General features: G+C 37.2%; 1 protein-coding gene and 1 non-coding gene across 2 annotated transcripts in view; one reads left to right on the top strand and one right to left on the bottom strand.

Moving 5' to 3' along the window:
* MTMR8 (myotubularin related protein 8) overlaps window positions 1-23,401 on the top strand; it is a 125,863-nt gene that overhangs the window by 43,013 nt on the left and 59,449 nt on the right. Inside the window, 3 exon segments of the mRNA XM_037001598.2 lie at window positions 7-164; window positions 11,442-11,518; window positions 12,640-12,768. Of these exon segments, the coding sequence (XP_036857493.2) occupies window positions 7-164; window positions 11,442-11,518; window positions 12,640-12,768 (364 nt within the window).
* On the bottom strand, window positions 14,500-14,606 carry LOC118968969 (U6 spliceosomal RNA). Its single transcript, XR_005056850.1, has one exon. It is a non-coding gene; the product is annotated as a U6 spliceosomal RNA (small nuclear RNA).

Here is a 23,401-nt window from a genome sequence, read left to right as displayed (position 1 = left end):
TCCCAGCATTACCTGAAGATCTGTATGCTTTTACTTGTAATCCCAAATCCTCAAAAGAGGTGAGTGAAAATGGATAGAAACTGATTGATCCAATATCTGACTTTGGACATATGGGAATACCCAACAGGTACTGGACCATAACAGATGCCAACAGAAACTATGAGGTAATTTCATCATTGTTGTTTTCCTTTTGGTCCATTTAATTAAAACAGAAGAATATCAGCAAACAAGATTTTTCTTTAATTAATTAATTAATTAATTAATTTTGTTATCATTAATCTACAGTTACATAAAGAACATTATGTTTACTAGGCTCCCCCCTTCACCAAATCCCACCCAGACACCCCATTACAGTTAGTGTCCATCAGCATAGTAAGTGGCTGTAGAATCACTACTTGTCTTCTCTGTGTTGCAAAGCCCTCCCAATGCCACCCCCAAATTATACATGCTAATCGTAATGCCCCCTTTCTTTGTCCCCGCCCTTATCCCTCCCTTCCCATCCATCCTCCCTAGTCCCTTTCCCTTTGGTAACTGTTAGTCCATTCTTGGGTTCTGTGATTCTGCTCCTGTTTTGTTCCCTCAGTTTTTCTTTGTTTTTATACTCCACATATGAGTGAAATCATTTGGTACTTGTCTTTCTCCACCTGGCTTATTTCACTGAACATAATAGCCTCTAGCTCCATCCATGTTGTTACAAATGGTAGGATTTGTTTTCTTCTTTTGGCTGAATAATATTCCATTGTGTATATTTACCACATCTTCTTTATCCATTCATCTACCGATGGACATTTAGGTTGCTTCCATTTCTTGGCTATTGTAAATAGTGCTGTGATAAACATAGGGGTGCATCTGTCTTTTTCTAACTGGGCTGCTGCATTCTTAGGGTAAATTCCTAGAAGTGGAATTCCTGGGTCAAATGGTATGTCTATTTTGAGCTTTTTGAGGAACCTTCATAATGCTTTCCACAAAGGTTGAACTAACTTACACTCCCACCAGCAGTGCAGGAGGGTTCCCCTTTCTCCACAACCTTGCCAACATTTGTTGTTGTTTGTCTTTTGGATGGTGGCGATCCTTACTGGTGTGAGGTGATATGTCATTGTGGTTTTAATTTGCATTTGTCTGGCGACTAGCAATGTGGAGCATCTTTTCATGTGTCTGTTGGCCATCTGAATTTCTTCTTTGGAGAACCGTCTGTTCAGCTCCTCTGCCCATTTTTTAATTGGCTTATTTGATTTTTGTTTGTTGAGGTGCATGAGCTGTTTATGTATTTTGGATGTCAACCCTTTATCAGATCTGTCATTTATGAATATATTCTCCCATACTGTAGAGTACCTCTTTGTTCTATTGATGGTGTCCTTTGCTGTACAGAAGCTTTTCAGCTTGATATAGTCCCACTTGTTCATTTTTGCTTTTGTTTCTCTTGCCTGGGGAGATATGTTCATGAAGAAGTCACTCATGTCTATGTCCAAGAGATTTTTGCCTATGTTTTTTTCTAAGAGTTTTATGGTTTCATGACTTACATTCAAGTCTTTGATCCATTTCTAATTTACTTTTTTGTATGGGGTTAGACAGGGATCCAGTTTCATTCACTTACATGTAGCTGTCCAGTTTTGCCAACACCATCTGTTGAAGAGACTGTCATTTCCCCACTGTATGTCCATGGCTCCTTTATTGTATATTAACTGATTTAACTGACCATATATGTTTGGGTTAATGTCTGGAGTCTCTATTCTGTTCCATTGGTCTGTGGCTCTGTTCTTGTGCCAGTACCAAATTGTCTTGATTACTGTGGCTTTGTGGTAGAGCTTGAAGTTGGGGAGCGAGATTTCCCCCCTCCCACCCTGATAATTCATTCTTCCTTCTCAGGATTGATTTGGCTATTATGGGTCTTTGGTGTTTCCATATGAATTTTTGAACTATTTGTTCCAGTTTGTTGAAGAATGTTGTTGGTAATTTGATAGGGATTGCATCAAATCTGTATATTGCTTTGGGCAGGGTGGCCATTTTGACGATATTAATTCTTCCTAGCCAAGAGCATGGGATGAGTTTCCATTTGTTAGTGACCTCTTTAGTTTCTCTTAAGAGTGTCTTGTAGTTATCAGGGTATATAGGTCTTTCACTTTCTTGATTAAGTTTATTCCTAGGTATTTTATTCTTTTTAATACAATTGTGAATGGAATTGTTTTCCTGAAGTCTCTTTCTATTAGTTCATTGTTAGTGTATAGGAAAGCCACAGATTTCTGTGTGTTGATTTTGTATCCTGCAACTTTGCTGAATTCCGGTATCAGTTCTAGTAGTTTTGGAGTGAAATCTTTAGGGTTTTTTATGTACAATATCATGTCATCTGCAAATAGTGACAGTTTAACTTCTGCTTTACCAATCCGGATTCCTTGTATTTCTTTGTTTTGTCTAATTTCAATGGCTAGGACCTTCAGTACTACGTTGAATAACAGTGGGGAGAGTGGGCATCCCTGTCTAGTTCCCGATCTCAGAGGAAAAGCTTTCAGCTTCTCGCTGTTCAGTATAACGTTGGCTGTGGGTTTATGATATATGGCCTTTATTATGTTGAGGTACTTGCTCTCTATTCCCATTTTGCTGAGAGTTTTTATCATGAATGGATGTTGAATTTTGTCAAATCCTTTTTCAGCATCTATGCAGATGATCATGTGGTTTTTGTCCTTCTTTCTGTTGATGTGGTGGATGATGTTGATGGGTTTTCGAATGTTGTGCCATCCTTGCATCCCTGGGATGAATCCCACTTGGTCATGGTGTATGATCCTTTTGATGTGCTTTTCAATTCAGTTTGCTAATATTTTGTTGAGTATTTTTGTATCTTATGTTCATCAGGGATATTTGTCTGTAGTTTTCTTTTTTGGTGGAGTCTTTGCCTGGTTTTGGTGTTAGAGTGATGTTAGCTTCATAGAATGAGTTTGGGAGTATTCCCTCCTCTTCTATTTTTTGGAAAACTTTAAGGTGAATGGGTATTATGTCTTCCCTGTATGTCTGATAAAATTCCGAGGCAAATCCATCTGGCCCGGGGGTTTTGCTCTTGGGTAGTTTTTTTATTACTGCTTCAATTACGTTGCTGGTAATTGCTCTGTTTAGATTTTCTGTTTCTTTCTGGGTCAGTCTTGGAAGGTTGTATTTTTCTAGGAAGTTGTCCATTTCTCCTAGGTTTCCAAGCTTGTTAGCATATAGGTTTTCATAGTACTCTCTAATAATTCTTTGTATTTTTGTGGGGTCCGTCATGATTTTTCCTTTCTCGTTTCTGATACTGTTGATTTGTGTTGACTCTCTTTTCCTCTTAATAAGTCTGGCTAGAGGCTTATCTATTTTGTTTATTTTTTCGAAGAACCAGCTCTTGGTTTCATTGATTTTTGCTATTGTTTTATTCTTCTCAATTTTATTTATTTCTTCTCTGACTTTTATTATGTCCCTCCTTCTGCTGACCTTAGGCCTCATTTGTTCTTCTTTTTCCAATTTCGATAATTGTGACATTAGACCATTTATTTGGGATTGTTCTTCCTTCTTTAAATATGCCTGGATTGCTATATACTTTCCTCTTCAGACTGCTTTTGCTGTATCCCACAGTAGTTGGGGCTTTGTGTTGTTGTTGTCATTTGTTTCTATATATTGTTGGATCTCCATTTTGATTTGTTCATTGATCCATTGATTATTTGGGAGCATGTTGTAAAGCCTCCATGTGTTTGTGAGCCTTTTTGCTTTCTTTGTACAGTTTATTTGTAGTTTTATGCCTTTGTGGTCTGAAAAGTTGGTTGGTAGGATTTCTATCTTTTGGAATTTACTGAGGCTCTTTTTGTGGCTTAGTATGTGGTCTATTCTGGAGAATGTTCCATGTGCACTTGAGAAGAATGTGTGTCCTGTTGCTTTTGGATGTAGAGTTCTATGGATGTCTATTAGGTCCATCTATTCTAGTGTGTTGTTCAGTGCCTCTGTGTCCTTACTTATTTTCTGTCTGGTGGATCTGTCATTTGGAGTGAATGGTGTTTTGAAGTCTTCTAAAATGAATGTGTTGCAGTCTATTTCCTCCTTTAATTCTGTTAGTATTTGTTTCACATATGCTGGTGCCCCTGTGTTGGGTGCATATATATTTATAATGGTTATATCCTCTTGTTGGACTGCACCCTTTATCATTATGTAATGTCCTTCTTTATCTTTTGTTACTTTATTTTTAAGTCTGTTTTGTCTGATACTAGTATTGCAACACCTGCTTTTTTCTCTCTGTACTTTGCATGAAATATCTTCCTCCATCCCTTGACTTTAAGTCTGTGCATGTCTTTGGGTTTGAGTTGAGTCTCTTGTAAGCAGCATATGGATGGATCTTGCTTTTTTATCCATTCTATTACTCTGTGTCTTTTGATTGGTGCATTCAGTCCATTTACATTTAGGGTGATTATTGAAACTATGTACTTATTGCCATTGCAGGCTTTAAGTTTGTCGTTACCAATGGTTCAGTGTTAGCTTCTTTACTATGTTACTGCCTAATTAACTCGCTTGTTGAGCTATTATAAACATGGTCTGATGATTCTTTATTTCTCTCCCTTATTCCTCCTCCTCCCTTCTTCATATACTGGGTGTTTTGTTCTGTGCTCCTTTTAGGAGTGCTCCCATCTAGAGCAGTCCCTTTAAGATGCCCTGTAGAGGTGGTTTGTGGGAGGCAAATTCCTTCAACTTTGCTTGTCTGGGAATTGTTTAACCCCTCGTTCATATTTAAATGATAATCGTGCTGGATACAGTAGTCTTGGTTCGAGGCTCTTCTGTTTCATTGCATTAAGTATCTCATGCCATTCTCTTCTGGCCTATAGGGTTTCTGTTGAGAAGTCTGATGATAGCCTGATGGGTTTTCCTTTGTAGATGACGTTTTTTTCCTCTGTGGGTGGCTTTCATACTTTGTCCTTGTCTTTGATCTTTGCCATTTTAATTATTATATGTCTTGGTGTTGCCCTCTTTGGATCCCTTGTCATGGGAGTTCTGTGTACCTCTGTGGTCTGAGAGGCCATTTCCTCCCCTAGTTTGGGGAAGTTTTAAGCAATTATTTCTTCAGAGACACTTTCTATCCCTTTTTCTCTTCTTCTTCTGGTACCCCTATAATGCGGATATTGTTCTGTTTTGATTGGTCACACAGTTCTCTTAAAATTCTTTCATTCCTGGAGATCCTTTTATCTCTCTCTGCATCAGCTTCACTGCGTTCCTGTTCTCTGTTTTCTAGTCCATTAATGGTCTCTTGCATCTCATCCATTCTGTTTTGATGTCCTTCCAGAGCTTGTTTTATTTCTGTATTCTCCTTCCTTAGTTCTTGCATATTTCTCTGTAAGTCCATCAGTATGGTTATGAGTTTTGTTTTGAATTCTTTTTCAGGAAGACTGGTTAAATCTATCTCCCCAGGTTCCTTCTCAGGGGAAGATGTAGCAGATGCCAAAGCTGTCTGGGTTTGTCTTGTCTGGATCAAATTTTTTTGCATTTTCTTTTTGATAGGTGCTATTGACTGTCAGCTGGAAGAGCCAAACTTTCCACTTGCTACTGGCCTTTCCTTAGTGGGACAACTGTGACCCCTAGTGGCTTGTGTTTGGCAATTGCGTGTAGACTGGGTCTTTGTGTCTTGCCCAGCTGGTACGGAGGCAGCTCCTTTGTTGAGAGTGTGGCCAGCCTCAGGCTGCTTCTCTGCTTTGGCAGGGCCCTCCAGGGAAGTGGACGTGGGGCTGTTTAGCAGTTTACCTCTGTGAGGGGTCTCAGAGCTATTGCCCTGGGTGTTAGTGTGCCTGGATTTCCCTTGGAATTTCCAGCTTCTGGACTGTGACCTCGGTTGTTTCTGTCCAACTGTTTCGTCCCTGTCCCTTTAAGACTTTCAAAAAGCACTCGCTTTTCTTTCTCACAGGGCTATCAGCTTTGGGACCTGCCCAGAGGTCTTGCTGTCCTGTTTCCCTAGTTTCCAGCACTCTACGCATGCACTGTGTCTGCGCTCTGTTGCGGATGGCTAGGGCTGGGTGTTTAGCAGTCCTGGCTCCCTCTCCCTCCCCATTCTGACTCCTCTCCTCCCGCCGGGAGCTGGGGGGAGGGGCGCTCAGGTGCCGCTGGGCCGGTGTTTGTATCTTACCCCTTTCACCAGGCGCTGGGCTCTCGCAAATGTGGATGTAGTCTGGCTATTTTCCTGTGTCTTCTGGTCTCTCTTTTAGGATTAGTTGTGTTTGTTGTATTTTCAAAAATATATATGTTTTTGGGAGGAGATTGCCACTGTCCTACTCATGCCGCCATCTTGGCATCTCCTCTGCCCATTTTTTAATTGAATTATTTGTTTTTTGTTTGTTGAGGTGGGTGAGCTCTTTATATATTTTGGACATCAAGCCTTTATCGGATCTGTCATTTACAAATATATTCTCCCATACTGTAGGGTGCTTTTTTGTTCTATTGATGGTGTCTTTTGCTGTACAGAAGCTTTTCAGCTTAGTATAGTCCCACTTGTTCATTTTTGCTGTTGTTTTCCTAGCCTGGGGAGATATGTTCAAGAAGAGGTCACTCATGTTTATGTCTAAGAGGTTTTTGCCTATGTTTTTTTCTAAGAGTTTTATGGTTTCATTACTTACATTCAAGTCTTTTATCCATTTCAAATTTACTTTTGTGTATGGGGTTATACAGTGATCCAGTTTCATTCTCTTACATGTAGCTGTCCATTTTTGCCAGCACCATCTGTTGAAGAGCCTGTCATTTCCCCATTGTGTGTCCATGGCCCCTTTATCGAATATTAGTTGACCATATATGTCTGGGTTAATGTTTGGAGTCTCTATTCTGTTTCATTAGTCTGTGGCTCTGTTCTTGTGCCAGTACCAAATTGTCTTGATTACTGTGGCTTTGTAGTAGATCTTGAAGTTGGGGAGTGAGATTCCCCCCACTTTATTCTTCCTTCTCAGGATTGCTTTAGCTGTTTGGGGTCTTTGGTGTTTCCATATTTATTTTTGAACTATTTGTTCCAGTTCATTGAAGAATGCTGTTGGTAGTTTGATAGGTATTGAATCAAATCTGTATACTGCTTTGGGCAGGATGGCCATTTTGATGATATTAATTCTTCCTAGCCAGGAGCATGGAATGAGTTTCCATTTGTTAGTGACCTCTTTAATTTCTCTTAAGAGTGTCATATAGTTTTCAGGGTATAGGTCTTTCACTTCCTTGGTTAGATTTATTCCTAGGTATTTTATTCTTTTTGATGCTATTGTGAATGGAATTTTCTTCCTGATTTCTCTTTCTATTAGTTTATTGTTAGTGTATAGGAAAGCCACAGATTTCTGTGTGTTAATTTTGTATCCTGCAACTTTGCTGAATTTCGATATTAGCTCTATTAGTTTTGGAGTGGATTTTTTAGGGTTTTTTATGTACAATATCATGTCATCTGCAAATAGTGACAGTTTAACTTCTTCTTTACCAGTCTGGATTCCTTGTATTTCTTTGTTTTGTCTAATTGCCATGTCTAGGACCTCCAGTACTATGTTGAATAACAGTGGGGAGAGTGGGCATCCCTGTCTTGTTCTCGATCGCAGAGGAAAAGCTTTCACCTTCTCGCTGTTCAGTATAATGTTGGCTGTGGGTTTATCGTCTATGGCCTTTATTTTGTTGAGGTACTTGCCCTCCTTACCCATTTTGCTGAGAGTTTTTATCATGAATGTATGTTGAATTTTGTCGAATGCTTTTTCAGCATCTATGGAGATGATCATGTGGATTTTGTCTTTCTTTTTGTTGATGTGGTGGATGATGTTGATGGATTTTCAAATGTTATGCCTTTCTTGCATCCCTGGGATGAATGCCACTTGGTTGTGGTGTATGATCCTTTTGATATATTTTTGAATTTGATGTCCTAATATTTTATTGAGTATTTTTGTATCTACGTTTATCAGGGATATTGGTCTGTAGTTTTCTTTTTTTGTGGGGTCTTTGCCTGCGTTTGGTGTTAGGGTGATGTTAGCTTCATAGAATGAGTTTGGGAGTATTCCCTCCTCTTCTGTTTTTTGGAAATCTTTAAGGAGAATGGGTATTATATCTTTTCTGTATGTCTGATAAAATTCCAAGGTTAATCCATCTGGCCCAGGTGTTTTGTTCTTGGGTAGTTTTTTGATTACCAATTCAATTTCTTTGCTGGTAATTGGTTTGTTTAGATTTTGTGTTTCTTCCTTGGTCAGTCTTGGAAGGTTGTGTTTTTCTAGGAAGTTGTCCATTTTTTCTAGGTTTTCCAGCTTCTTAGCATATATATTTTCATAGTATTCTCTAGTAATTCTTTGTATTTCTGTCGGGTCTGTTGTGATGTTTCCTTTCTCATTTCTGATTCTGTTGATGTGTGTTGATTCTCTTTTTCTCTTAACATATCTGTTTAGAGGCTTATCTATTTTGTTTATTTTCTCGAAGCTCTTAGTTTCATTGATTTCTTTCTATTGTTTTATTCTTCTCAATTTTATTTATTTCTTCTCTGATCATTATTATGTCCTGTCTGCTGACCTTAGGCCTCATTTGTTCTTCTTTTTCCAATTTTGATATTTGTGTCATTAAACTATTCATTTGGGATTTTTCTTCCTTCTTTAAATATGCCTGGATAAGTATATACTTTCCTCTTAAGACTGCTTTCGCTGCATCGCACAGCAGTTGGCACTTTGTGTTGTTGTCATTTATTTCCATATATTGCTGGAACTCCATTTTTATTTGATTGTTGATCCATTGACTATTTGGAAGTGTGTTGTTAAGCCTCCATGTGTTTGTGAGCCTTTTTGCTTTCTTGGTACAATTTATTTCTAGTTTTATACCTTTGTGGTCTGAAAAGTTGGTTGGCAGGATTTCAATTTTTTGGAATTTTCTGTGGCCTAGTATGTGGTCTATTCTGGAGAATGTTCCATGTGCACTTGAGAAGAATGTGTAGCCTGTTGCTTTTGGTTATAGAGTTCTATAGATGTCTATTAGGTCCATCTGTTCTAGAGTGTTGTTCAGTGCCTCTGTGTCCTTACTTATTTTCTGTCTAGTGGATCTGTCCTTTGGAGTGAATGGTGTTTTGAAGTCTTCTAAAATGAATGCGTTGCAGTCTATTTCCTCCTTTAATTCTGTTAGTATTTATTTCACATATGTTGGTGTCCCTGTGTTGGGTGCATATATATTTATAATGGTTATATCCTCTTGTTGGACTGCACCCTTTATCATTATGTAATGTCCGTCTTTATCTTTTGTTACTTTCTTTGTTTTGAAGTCTATTTTGTCTGATAGTAGTACTGGAACACCTGCTTTTTTCGCCCTATTGTTTGCATGAAATATCTTTTTCCATCCCTTGACTTTTAGTCTGTGGATGTCTTTGGGTTTGAGTTGAGTCTCTTGTAAGCAGCATATAGATGGTTCTTGTTTTTTTATCCGTTCAGTGACTCTATATCTTTTGATTGGTGCATTCAGTCCATTTACATTTAGGGTGATTATCGATAGGTATGTACTTATTCCCATTTCAGGCTTTAGATTCATGGTACCCAAGGTTTCCAAGTTACTTTCCTTACTGTCTAAGAGTCTAACTTAATTCACTTAGTATGGTGTTACAAACACAATCTAAAAGTTCTGTTCTATTTCTCCTCCTTTTTCTTTCTCCTTCATTCTTTATATCTTAGGTATCAGATTCTATACTTTTTCTCTATCCATTGATTGGATTTGGGGATAGTCAATTTAGTTTTGCATTTGCCTGGCAATCAGCTGCTCCACCCTCCCTACCATGATTTTACTACCTCTGGTGACAGCTATCCAACCCTAGGAACACTTCCATATATAGCAGTCCCTCCAAAATAGACGGCAGAGATAGTTTGTGGGAGGTAAACTCTCTCAGCTTTTGCTTATCTGGAAATTGTTTAATCCCCCCTTCAAATTTAAATGATAATCTCACCAGATAAAGTAATTTTGGTTCCAGGCCCTTCTGCTTCATGGCATTAAATACATCATGCCACTCCCTTCTGGCCTGTAAGGTTTCTGCTGAGAAGTCTGTTGTTATTCTGATGGGCTTTCCTTTGTATGTGATCTTATTTCTGCCTCTGGCTGCTTTTAACAGTGTGTCCTTATCCTTGATCTTTCCCATTTTAATTACTGTGTGTCTTGGTGTTTTCTTCCTTGGGTTCCTTGTGTAGGGGGATCTTTGGATCTCCATGGCCTGAGAGACTATGTCCTTCCCCAGATTGGGGAAGTTTTCAGCAACTACCTCCTCAAAGACACTTTCTATCCCTTTTTCTCTCTTTTCTTCTTTCTGGTATCCCAATAATGTGAATATTGTTCCGCTTGGATTCGTCACACAGTTCTCTCAATATTCTTTCATTTTTAGAGATCCTTTTTTCTCTCTGTGCCTCAGCTTCTTTGTATTCCTTTTCTCTAGTTTCTATTTCATTTATTATCTCCTCCACCATATCCAGCCTATTTTTAATACCCTCCATCATATTCTTTAATGATTGGATCTCTGACCTGGATTCATTCCTTAGTTCTTGGATGTCTTTTCATACCTCCATTAGGATGTTGATGATTTTTATTTTGAACCCCCTTTCAGGAAGAGTCACAAGGTCCATATCATTTAAATCTTTCTCGGGAGTTGTATTAACAATTTTCCTCTGGACAAGGTTCCTTTGGCATTTCATGTTTGTATGTGGCTCCCTCTAGTGACCAGTAGTTCTATTCTGGAGCTGCTGAGCCCTGAAGCAGTGTCAGGTGTTGTAGGGGAGCAGTGGGGAGCGGTTCTGGGGGTAGTAAAGAGCTGTTCCCGCCTCCTGGCTGCTGTGCCTATCTCCACTTCCTGAGCCAGTGGGCCGGGCACGCAGGTATAAGTTTTTGTCCCAGAGCAGCCAGATATGTATCCCTGCTTTCCACTAGCAGCTGGAATCCCAGTCTCCCCAGGAACTCTGCCTGTATTAACTTTCCAACCTGATAGTCATGCTAGTCTTATGAAAGCACAATGAAATGTAGGTTTGTGCTCCCAGCGCAGCTCTCCAGAGCTAGGTATTCAGCAGTCCCAGGCCTTCCACTCCCTCCCTGCTCCATTTCTCTTCCTCCTGCAGGTGAACTGGGGTGGGGGAGAGGCTCGGGTCCCGCAGAGCCACAGCTCTGGTACGTTATTCCGTTTGCTGAGGTCTGCTCTTTTCTCCAGGTGTGTGCAGTCTGAAGCATCCTCTTTCCTGTTGCTCTCTCAGGATTAGTTGCACCAATTAAATTTTCTAATTGTATCCAGTTTTAGGAGGAAGCCTCTGTCTCTCCTATCACCCTGCCATCTTTAATCCTCCTCTATAGTTTATTTTTATTCTACTTCTATTGTTATCTTCCCACCTCTTGTAGGTGGTTGAAATTGTAGTTGACTTAAACTCTAATATCACACAATATATAAAATAAATACTTTTTGAGGTTGACAAGATAGAGTTACTATGGGAAATATTCTTGTTTAGGGACAAGAAGAAAAAACAAAAAGGGAAGTAGCTGTCTTACAACCTACTCTTGTTTCACAGCTGTTGGTTGAGAAGCAGTTAGCTTAAGTTCTCAGACCCCTCCAAGACGTATCTCAGATGACATCATCTATCTGTGATTCTGTTTTCTTGTCAACACAGAATAGTGATGAATCTTGCTGCTTTAAATTTATACTTAGCAAATTAAATTTTTGTCTCCTTTTCTCATTAGTAATTTGTGGTAAAGTATCTCACAGGATTTTATTATGAAAATTTAGTGACATATTTTAGGTATTGTCTGGAATTTAGGTATTACACATGGTAAATAATAAATATTAGTTACTTTAACTCTGCAAGATATTTTTTTCTGTTTTAACCAACAACAAATGAGAAAGATGGATATACAGAGCCTTTGGCCTCACTGAAATGGTCTGAGGATTTTAAGTTCAAGACTACAATTTTAGGTCCTACCACCCATACTACTCCTCTTTGTTTTCCTCCTTTAGCTTCTTTTATGTAGTGTGTGTAAGTGACTTTCTATGCATGTTTGTACAGCAGCTGTCACTGGGGACCATTGGATCCTATGCTTTTTGAGGTATTTAACTAAGGCACTTCTTTGCTGGGTAAGCAGTTCCCCATGGTCTCAACTAAGGTGTAAAAATTAGTTTTGCAATATAAATATCACAGTCTTTAACTGCTCAAGAATCTGGCTTGAAAGAAAATTAAATTCAGAGCAAGAAATTGACACTTTTGACTATCTCTTAACTTACTAGGTTTTTAAAAACAACTCCAGATTTTTTTAAAACTGGAAAGGACATCAGTTCATAGAATCGTAGATTTGGAAGAGACCTTAGAGACAATATACAGATAAGGAGAAAGGTCCAGAAAGAGCTAGCGACATTCCTAAGATCACATAGCTATTCTACAGCACAGACTAGATTCAGTATTCCCTGCTCTCCAATGTGAACTTTTTCTAACCTTTAATTCATTTAAAAAAAAGGATAAATTTAAGTCCAGATAATTCATTCCTCTATCAGTGCTCATTAGCCACTTACTTCCATTTTCCTTCTATCATCTTATTCCTGTCTCTTGAGTTGGGTTATTTAACTAATAAAATTTGGCTAATTATCAAGTTCGGCAGGACTGTAGAGATTACTTGTTTGCCACTTTTAATTTTTGGCTTATTTTTCTTTTCTGACAGAGTCTATGAGAAAACGCATTCTGTGTGGTCTTTCTTGGTTCAGAGGAAACCAGACTTCAGTAATCCTCTCTATAAAGGCAACACTATGTATGGGGTGCTCAGTTCCAGTACTGTGCCATACAACATTCAGTAAGTTCCTAAACTGTCCCTTCCTTTCTTACAACAGGCCCCATGGCCTCAGCTGCTTTGCCTCTCTTTGTACAGCTGCCATCATCTGCACAAGCTATGAAATAGGATACTCTCTTCCCAGATGACCCATTCCTTGCTGCCTCTGAAAATAATACCACACTTGTTTTGGTTTTCAGGGCTTTGCTGTTACTTGCTTAGGGAAATAAACAAGAAATAATAATTGATTTGTACAGATACCACCAGTCAGAATGTAGGTTATTTCATTGCTTTTAGTCTTCCCCCGTATCTTCCTCTTCTTCCCCATCCTTTTCCCCAAAAAGGAAAAGAAAAAAACAGAGAAATAGGAAGTGCTGGTATTGTTTGCTCAACTTTTCCAAAAATATATAAAGTACAGGCCACTGTGCTTACTGATCACAACTGAATTAGTGCAAGACAGAGATGAATGTATTTGTTAGCTCTAATAGTTCATTTTATGTATTCCCTAGGATTTTGTATATGTAAGATCACATAATTTCTGAATAGAAATTTAGCAAATAATGTTTTCTGAATAGTTTTACTACTTCTTTCCAATTTGGATGCCTTTTCTTGCATAATTACCCTGTCTAGAATAGACATAGTGAAAGCGGGCATCCTTGTCCTGTTCCTGATCTTAGGGGAAAGCTTTCAGTCTTTTTACACTGAGTATGATGTTGCAGTTTTTCTTTTTGCAAATGACCTTTATCATGTTTAGGATATTCCCTTCTGTCCCTAGTTTGTTGAGTGTTTTTGTGAAGAAAGACCATTAAATTATGTCAAATGTTTTTCTGCATCCTGTCAAGATGCAGATAATTATGTTATTTTTTCCTTAATTGTATTAATATGGTGTATTACACTGATTTATTTTCATATGTTGAGCCACTCATGCTTTCCTAGGATGAATCTCATTTGGTCATGGTATATAATCCTCTTATATGCCACTGCATTCAGTTGGCTAGTAGACTGCTGAGGATTTTTACATGTATATTCATGAAGAAGATTGATCTGTAGTTTGGTTTTCTTGTAATGTCCTTGTCTGGCTTTGGTATAGGGTAATAGTGACCATATAGAATGAGTTGGGAAGTATTTCTTCTTTTATTTTTTGGAAGACCTTGAGAAAAATTATTAATTTTTATTGAAATGTTTAGTAGAATTCACCAGTGAAGCCATCTGGTACTGGACTTTTCTTTCTTGGAAGTTTTTGATTACTGAATCAATGTCCTTGTAATAGGTCTGTTTAAATTATTAAATTTCTTTTGATTCAGTTTTGGTATATTTTGTATTTCTAGAAATTTGTCTATTTCATCTGTAATTTGTTATCATGCAGTTGTGTTTGGTATTCTTTCATAATCTCCCCTATTTCTGTAAGGTCAGAGGTAATGTCCTCACTTTCATTTGATTTTAGTAATTATCTTTTTTCTTTTTCTTTTTTAGACCAAAATATCTTCCTTTAATATCAAAAGCATACTGTACATGAGGTGGTAATACACATTAAATGACACTTTTTGATGGTTTTTAGGGATTCTTGGCACTTTTTTCCAGCTTTATTGCAATATAATTAACATGAAATTATATAAATTCAAGGTAAACATGATGATTTTATACATGTATATATGGTGAAATGTTTACCAGAAAAGAGTAGTTAACAAATCCTTTACCTCACATAATTACCATTTTGTTGTTGTTATGGTGAAAATATTAAAGCTTTACTCTTAGTAAAATATGGAGTGATTCACAAATTTGTATGGTATCCTCTCACAGAGGCCGTGCTAATCTTCCTTGTATCATTACAGTTTTATTATGTATGCTGTCAATGTGAGCACTCTTTTTCTTAATCAGTGTAGCTTAAAGGTTTGTTGGATGTGTTAATCTCTACAAAGAACCAACTTTAGTTTTTTGTTGATTTCTCTATTTTTTCTAGTTTTTATTTCATATAACTCTGTTCTAATCTTTATTATTTCCTCCCTCTGCTACCTTTGAGTTTAATTGCTCTTCTTGTTTAATTCCATTTGATTTGAAGTTTGATTATTTATTTAAAATCTTTCTTCCTTTTTAACATATGCATTTACAGCACAGCACTGCTTTCTCTATATACCATAAGTTTTAGTTTGTTGCATTTTTGTTTTCATTCATCCTGAAGTATTTTTTAAATTCCTTTATGACTTTTTCTTTGACTCATTGGTTGTTTAAGAGCATGTTGTTTAATTTCCACATTTTTGTGAATTCTGTAGTTTTCCTTCTATTATTGAAAGTGATTTCAAATTTCATTCCATTGTCAGAGAATATACTTAGTATGATTTCAGTGTTTTTAAATTTATTAAGACTTGTTTTATGGCTTAACATGTTTGTCCTGTAGAATGATCTCTATTTTGAGAATGATGTGTATCATTTGAGAAAAAGATGTATTCTGTTATTGTTATGTAGAGTGTTCTATATATATTTTATGTTCTACTTGGTATGAAATGTTCAAGTCCCATCTTTTCTTACTGATCTGCTGTCTCACTGTTTTTATCATTATAGAAAATGGGATATTGAAGTCTCCAGCTATTACTATAAAACTGTCTTTAATTCCATACCTGTTTGCTCCATATGTTTTGGGCTTTATTGTTAGGTACGTATTTGTTTATAATTAATTACATATTCTTGATGGATTGACCGTTTTACAAATACATGATGTCCTTCTTTGTCTCTTGTAACAATTTTTGGATTAAAGATTATTTTGTTTTTATTAGCATAGCCATACCAGCTCTCTTTTGGTTACTATGTGCATGGAATATCTTTCTCTGCCTATTCAGTTTTTTTTACTTTGAATATAAAGTGAATTCAGCATATAGTTAAACCACATTTTTAATCCATTTTGCCAACTTTTGCCTTTTAATTAGATAATTTAGTCCATTTATATTTAAAATAATTATAAGGAAGGACTTCTGTCACTTTGCTATTTATTTTCTATATATACATATATATGTTTTATTCTCTAATTTCTCTATTACAACTTTCTTTTATGTTAAATTGAGTTTTTAAATGTATCATTTTGATTCCTTTCTCCTTTCCTTTTTGTATATTTTTTAGTTATTTTCTTAGTGGTTATCCTGAGAATTACAATTAACATCTTAAATCCATATCACTCTTGTTTCAATTAATACCAATTTTGCTTTAAAGCTGCTCCTGTATAGCTCCATTTCTCTATGTTATTGTTGTCAAAAATTACATCTCATGCATCATATGCCCATCAATATAGACATATAATTACTATTTTAAAAAAAGTTTAAGCAGGAAAAGGAACTATAAACCAAAAATGCAATAATGTTGGCTTTTATATTTACCTAATTAGCTACCTTTAATGGTATTCTTTATTTCTTTGTATGGCTTAGAATTAGTATAAAGTGTCTTTTCATTTCATATCTTTTAGTTTTTCTTGTAGCACAGGTCTACTAATGATTAACCCCTTCAGTTCATATATATGTATATTACATATATGTATATATATGTACGTATGTATCTAAGTGTAGATTTCTTTGAATTCATCCTACTTGTAGTTTATTGAGTTTTTAGATGCATAGATTCATATCATTCATCAAATTTAGGATATTTTTGGCCACTGTGTCTTCAGATACTCTTTCTGCCCCTTTCTATCTCTTCTATCCTTCTGGGACTACCATATTGTATATGTTGGTATGCTTGATGGTCTTCCACAGATCCCTTAGACTTCACTTTTCATTGTTGTTATTTCTTTCTGCTCCTTAGAATGGGTAATCTTAATGGGCCTATCTTCAAGTTAATTAATTTATTCTTCTGCCTGCTCAAATATGTTATGGAATCTGTCTAATGAATTTTTCATTTCATTTATTATACTTTTCATTTCCAATATTTCTGTTTGGTTTCTTTTTATAATGTCTTTATTGATGCTTTTTCTTTGGTGAGATTTCTTTCTTTGGGATTCCTTTAGTTCTTTGAGCATATTTAAAATGACTGAAGAACAATGCCTGGGCTTTACAGTTTCTTAAACTATTTCTGTTAGTTTCTTTCTTTCCTGTGAGTGGGCCATACTTTCTTATTTCTTTTCATGCCTCATAATTTTTTGTAGAAAACTGGAAAATTTGAATATTATAATTCTGGAAATAAGATTCTACCCCCCCCTTTAGGACTTTTTGTTCTTGCTGCTTGTGTTTGATTAATGACTTTTATAAACTATTTTTGTCAAGACTATATTCTTTGTCATGTGTGGTGACTGAATTGTCTTTCTATTATTAGCTTAGTAGTCAGCTAGTGATTTGATAGATTAGCTTAAATGTCAAAAAAATAAAAATAAAGTTTCATGTCTTTGCAGATTCACTTTATGTTGATGTATATTTTCAGTGTTTAGCCAGGCCATTTAAAATTCTCTTACCTTCACTTCCCACTTGTACTTAGCTTAAAAGTCAGTCACAAGTGAAAGCTTAGAGTCTTATCAGGTCTTTTCTGAGGATGTGTCCAGCTCTGGATATGTACTTGACCTCTTATATTCCCTGGTATATACAAGAGCTTTTCAGTGCTCTTATTTTCCTATGTATCTCCTTGCCAAGCTTCTTCTTTTCCAGATTTTTCATTCTGTTTGCTACTTGCCCTAGAAGGCTATGCTAGTACATTTGCCTTTAAATTATTTCAACATTGTCCAGAGGACACTCTAGCTCAGAGAAAGTTCCAAGACGGGAAAACAAGCCCCTGACTCCAACCCTTGATACACTATCAGGGAGGTCTAAATATACAATCACTATATTTTTTGAACAATGTCTGTACTGCCCCTTCTGGCAATTTTTTTCTTACCACCTTTTGCAACTTAAACTGATGTCCTAGCCAGAGCCTTAAGGTAGGAAAAATAAATTAAACAATCATAGAAATTGGAAAGAAAGATATGAAACTCTTTGATTTATAGATGACATGACAGTTTATATAGATAATCCCAAATAATCTAATAAAAATTTTTAAAGCTCTTAAAACTAATAGATGAGTTCAGCACAGTCACAGGATAGAAAATGAACATACAAAAATAAACTGTGTTTGCATCTATCTGTGAAATAAAACAATTTATAATTGCCCCCAAAATGAGATACATAAGATCCTGAATAGCCATAACAATCTTAAAATATGAGAACACACATGGAGGGTTCACCCTTTCAGATTTTAAAAGTTACCACGAATCTACTGTAATTAAAATAGTGTTGTACTGGCATAAGGCCAGACAGACCAACACAATAGAATAGAAAGCGTAGAAATAAACCCTTGCATATATTGTCATCAGATTTTCAACAAGGGTACCAAGACCATTCAATATGGGAAGAACAGTCTTCAACAAAGGGTGCTGGTAAGAATGGATATCCTCAGGCAAAAGAATGCAGTTCATTCCTTACCTTACACCATATACAAAAATCAACTCAGAATGGATTAAAGATTGACATGTTAGAGCTAAACTATAAAATTCTTAGAACATAGGGAAACTATGACATTGGATTTGGCAATTATTTTTTGGATATGACACTAAAACCACAGGCAGCAAAAGAAAAATGTCTGTAAAATGGGCTTGATTATAATTAAAAGTATATCTTTTGTGTATTAGAGGGCATTCTCAAGTGACTGAAAAGGCAAACTAGAGAGTGGGAGAGATGATATTTGCAAATTATGCTAAATGAAACAAGCCAGTTGCAGAAGGATACTGTATTATTCCACTTATATGAAGTACCTAAAGTAGTCAAAATTACAGAAACAAAGTAGAAAGGTAGTTGACAAGTCTACTGACAGGTGAGGAGGAAATGAGTGTTTAGTAAGTGAGAGTTTCAGTGTTACAAAATTTATAAGTTCTAGAGATCTGTTGTACAAGTTCTCCCCCACTATCCAAAAATACACAGTTTCTACAAAACATTCTTAGAAGCCAAATTGGTATAAAATGAAGAAGCAATTATTTCATAAAAGTGAAAATTCTGTTCTGATTTCTTTCAGTTAGTAAAAAATGGTAGGTGTTTTGTAAAAGCAAAGAGGCATAATGTGAACTTTTGTAAGCAGGGGGAACCTGTGATGTGAAGATGCTTAACACTACTGAACTGTATGTTCCAAAATGGTTGAGGTGGCAATTTTAATATTATGTGTTTTTGCCATACACAGAAGAATTTGTAACCTGGAAACATTCCATCCAGTCTATCTAAAAAGTGTGAAATACCTAAATGGAAATCTAACACAACATATATAGATTTTGTATGCTGAAAACTACAAAATACTGATGAGAAATCAACAAACATATAAATGGGAAAGAACAGGATATTCATAGATTGGAAAACTTAAAATAGTAAAGATGTCCATTTTCAAATTGATATACAAGCATAATATATCTCTTATCAAAACTCAGCAAGATTTTTTGAAGGTACAGTTAATATTCTAATACTCATATGGAAAAAGTAATGGAATTAGAGTAGTTAAAACACTTAAAAAATAAGTATAAACTGAGGATCAAGAAAAGATGGTGGTGTGAGAAGTGTGGTAGAAATCTCCCAAAACCACATATATTTTGAAAATACAGCATATACAACTACCCCTTAAAAAGTGACCAGAAGTAAGAGTACAACAATCAGTCTACATCTGGGAGAAGTAAACCTCTTATGGAAAAGGGTAAAGTAAAAAGCTGCTACCCAGTGAGACCCAAGCACTCCCCCCACCCCAGATCACCAGCAGGAGGAAGAGAATCAGAGCAGGGAGGGAGTGGAAGCACAGGGCTGCTAAATACTCAGTCCTAAAATTCTACCCCAGGAGAATGTGGGTACAGACCCACATTGCATGGTGCTCTGGAGATTAGAGGGGCTGAAAACAAAAGTCAGAAACTAAGTCTGTGAACAGGTTCCCACAACGGCTGCCCTAGAACAAAAGAAAAGGAGGCACTTTAAAAGACTTCTCAACAGTCAGAAGGCTACTAAAGGGGCAAGTGTTTAGGATAAGGAACAGGTGGACAAAATCATCCCAGCACACTCAGCCCATCAGGTTGGGAACCTTCAGGAGCTTCAGGTGCACTATTCCCCTGGTTGGCAACACAGTCCTGAGGTCCCTCACCATGATAAGCAGCCTGCTGCTCCTTCCTCCCCACAGAACCTGAATGCAAACCCACTGTCCTTGCCATTGCTGAAGACCAGCCAGAAGGCAGCCCCACCTACAGCAGCTACACAGCTTAACACAGAGGCTTCTCCCTGTGTGTGGCTAACTGGCTCAGATAGTGGTGACAGGCACTGCAACCAGGAAGCATGAAAGGTCTCTGCCCTCCCTGAAAACAGTGACACCCACCATTGCCCTAGGCCATCCTGCCCATGGCAGTTTAAGAGATGAACCAGAGGCTGCTCCCTGCACGTGGTTAACTGGAAAAGACAGCAGAGACAGGCACAGTGACTGGGAAGCATGAACAGGCTTTGCCCACAATGCAAATACCCGCACTGCTCTCCTGTGAACCTCGCCATCACCTAGGCCAGCAGGAGGGCAGCCCTGCCTAGGGTAGTTCAGTGGATAATCCAGAAGCTGCTTCCTGCATGTGGCTACCTACACAGACAGTGGAGACAGGCACTGCAACCGGAAGCACGAAAGGGCTTTGTCCTTGTGGAAGAACTCACACTACTCACCTGCGAACCCCACCATTACCCTAGGCCATCCTGAGGGCTACTCTGCCAGGTTAGGGGATTAACCCAGAGGCCACTCCCTGCACACAGAAACTGGCACAGACAGTGAGACAGACACTGCAAGTGCGAAGTAGGAAGGGACTTTGTCCTCTGAGCTGACACACCACTCGCGTGTGTCCACTCCCATTGCTACAGTACTATGAAAAGGTAGGAGAAAATTGTTCAGTACAAAATCCATCAAACACCAGAAAGAGGGCTAGGTGAGACTGAAATCACCAATCTTCCTGAAAAAGAATTCAAAATAAAAGTCATAAGCATGCAGATGGAGCTACAGAAAAACATTCAAGACCTAAGGGCCGAATTCCTGAGGGAGATAACTGAAATGAAATAAACAATGGAGGGCTTAAAAAGCAGATTAGATGAGGTAGAGCAGAAAATAAATGGAATAGAAATTAGAGAACAGGAATACAAAGAAGCTGAGGCACAGAGAGAAAAAGTATCTCTAGGAATGAAAGAATATTGAGAACTGTGTTATCAATGCAAATGGAACAATATTTTCATTTTAGGGAAACAAAATGAGAGACAAAAAGTGATACAAAGTGCTTTTGAAGAAATAATTGCTGAAAACTTCCCCAGTCAGGGGAAAGAAATAGTCTCTCAGGCCATGGAAGCACACAGATATCCCAACAAAAGGGACCCAAGTAGGACAACACCAAGACATATAATAATTAAAATGGAAAAGATCAAAGATAAGGACAGAGTATTAAAAGCAGCTAGAGAGAGGTAAAAGATCACCTACAAAGGAAAACCCATCAGGCTGTCTGTCAGACTTATCAGTAGAAACCTTACAGGCCAGAAGGGAATGGCAAGATATATTTAATGAAGTGAAGCAGAAGGGTCTTGAACCAAGAATACCCAGCAAGATTATCATTTAAATTTGAAGGAGGGTTTAAATGATTCCCAGATAAGCAAAAGTTGAGGGAATTTACCTCCCACAAACCACCTCTACAGTGTATTTTAAAGGGACTGCTCTAAATGGAAGTGTGTGTAAGGCTAAATAGCTGTCACCAGAGGAAATAAAACCACACTACAGGAAGTAGACCAATTAAATATGAACCAAATGCAAAAGCAATCAGCTACCCACAAAGTCAGTCAAGGGATACACAAAGAATACAGAATGTGATCCCAGACATATAAAGAGTGGAGGAGGAAGAAGAAGGGAGAAAAAATGTTTTCAGATTGTGTTTGTAAAAGTGTAATAAGTGAGTTAAGTTAGACTGTTCGATAGTAAAGAAGCTGCCCTTGAACCTTTGGTTAACATGAATCCAAAGCCTGAAATCGCAATAAGTACATATCTATCGATAATCACCCTAAATCTAAATGGTCTGAATGCAGCAATCAAAAGACATAGAGTTACAGAATGGTTAAAAAATCAAGACCCATCTATATGCTGCATTCAAGGACTCACTTCAAACCAAAAGACTTACACAGATTAAAAGTGAAGGGATGGAAAAAGATGTTTCATGCAAACAATAGGGATAAAAAACAGATGTTCCAATACTTTATCAGATAAAATAGACTTCAAGTCAAAGTAACAAGAGACAAATAAGGGCATTACATAATAATAAAGGGGTCAGTCCAACAAGAGGATATAACCATTATGAATATCTATGCACCCAACATAGGAGCACCCAAATATGTGCCATAAATGTTACCAGAATTAAAGGGGGAAATAGAATGTGATGCATTTATTTCAGAAGAATTCAACACACCACTCACTCCAAAGCACAGATCACCAGACAGAAAGTAAGTAAGGAGAAAGAGGCATTGAACAACACATTAGAACAGATGGACCTAACTGACATCTACAGAACACTCCATCCAAAGGCAACAGGATACACATTCTTCTCAAGTGCACATGGAACATTTTCCAGAATAGATCACACACTAGCTCACAAAAAGAGCCTAACTAAATTTAGAAACATTGAAATTGTGGCAACCAGCTTCTCAGATGACAGAGGTATGAAACTAGAAATAAATTGTGCAAATATAACAAAAAAGCCCAGAAACACATTGAGGCTAAACCACATGCTCCTAAATAATCAATTAAAACAGAGATGAAGCACTATATGGAGACAAATGAAAACAACAACTGAACACCCCAACTTCTGTGGGACACAGCAAAAGCAGTTATAAAAGAAAAGTATATATCAATACAGGCTCATCTCAAGGAAAAACAACCCCAAATGAAAAATCTAAACTCACAATAAAGCAAGAAAAAGAAGAACAAATGTGGTGCAAAGCCAGTAGAAGGAGGGACATAATAAAGATCAGGGCAGACATAAATAAAATTGACAAGACAAAAACAATAGAACAAATTAATGAAACCAAGTGCTGGTTCTTTGAGAAAATAAACAAAATAGAAAAACCCCTAGCCAAACTTATCAAGAAAAAAAAGGGAATCTACACCCATAAACAGATTCAGAAATGAAAAAGGAAAAATCACTATGTATACCACCAAAATACAAAGAATTATTAGAGAATACTATTAAAAATTATGTGCTAACAAACTGGATAAACTAGAAGAAATGGACAACTTTCTGGAAAAATACAACCTTCCAAGGCTGACCCAGGAAGAATCAGAGAATCTGAACAGACCAATTACCAGCAACGAAATTGAACTGGTAATAAAAAACCTACTTAAGAGGGGGCTGCCTTAAGATGGCGGCATGAGTAGGGCAGAGGAAATCTCCTCCCAAAACCATATATATTTTTGAAAATACAACAAATACAACTATTTCTAAAAGAGAGACCAGAAGATGTAGTACAACAGCCAGGCTACATCTACATCTCTGAGAACTCAGCATTGCACGAAAAGGGTAAGATACAAGCCATGACCTGGGCGGACCTGAGCACTCCCTCAACCTCAGCTCACTGGTGGGAGGAAAAGAATCAGGGTGAGGAGGGAGTGGAAGCACAGGACTGCTAAA

This window comes from Manis javanica, chromosome X, assembly GCF_040802235.1.
Source record: "Manis javanica isolate MJ-LG chromosome X, MJ_LKY, whole genome shotgun sequence".
Classification (NCBI taxonomy): Eukaryota; Metazoa; Chordata; class Mammalia; order Pholidota; family Manidae; genus Manis; species Manis javanica.
This window is presented reverse-complemented; position numbering and strand designations above follow the sequence as displayed.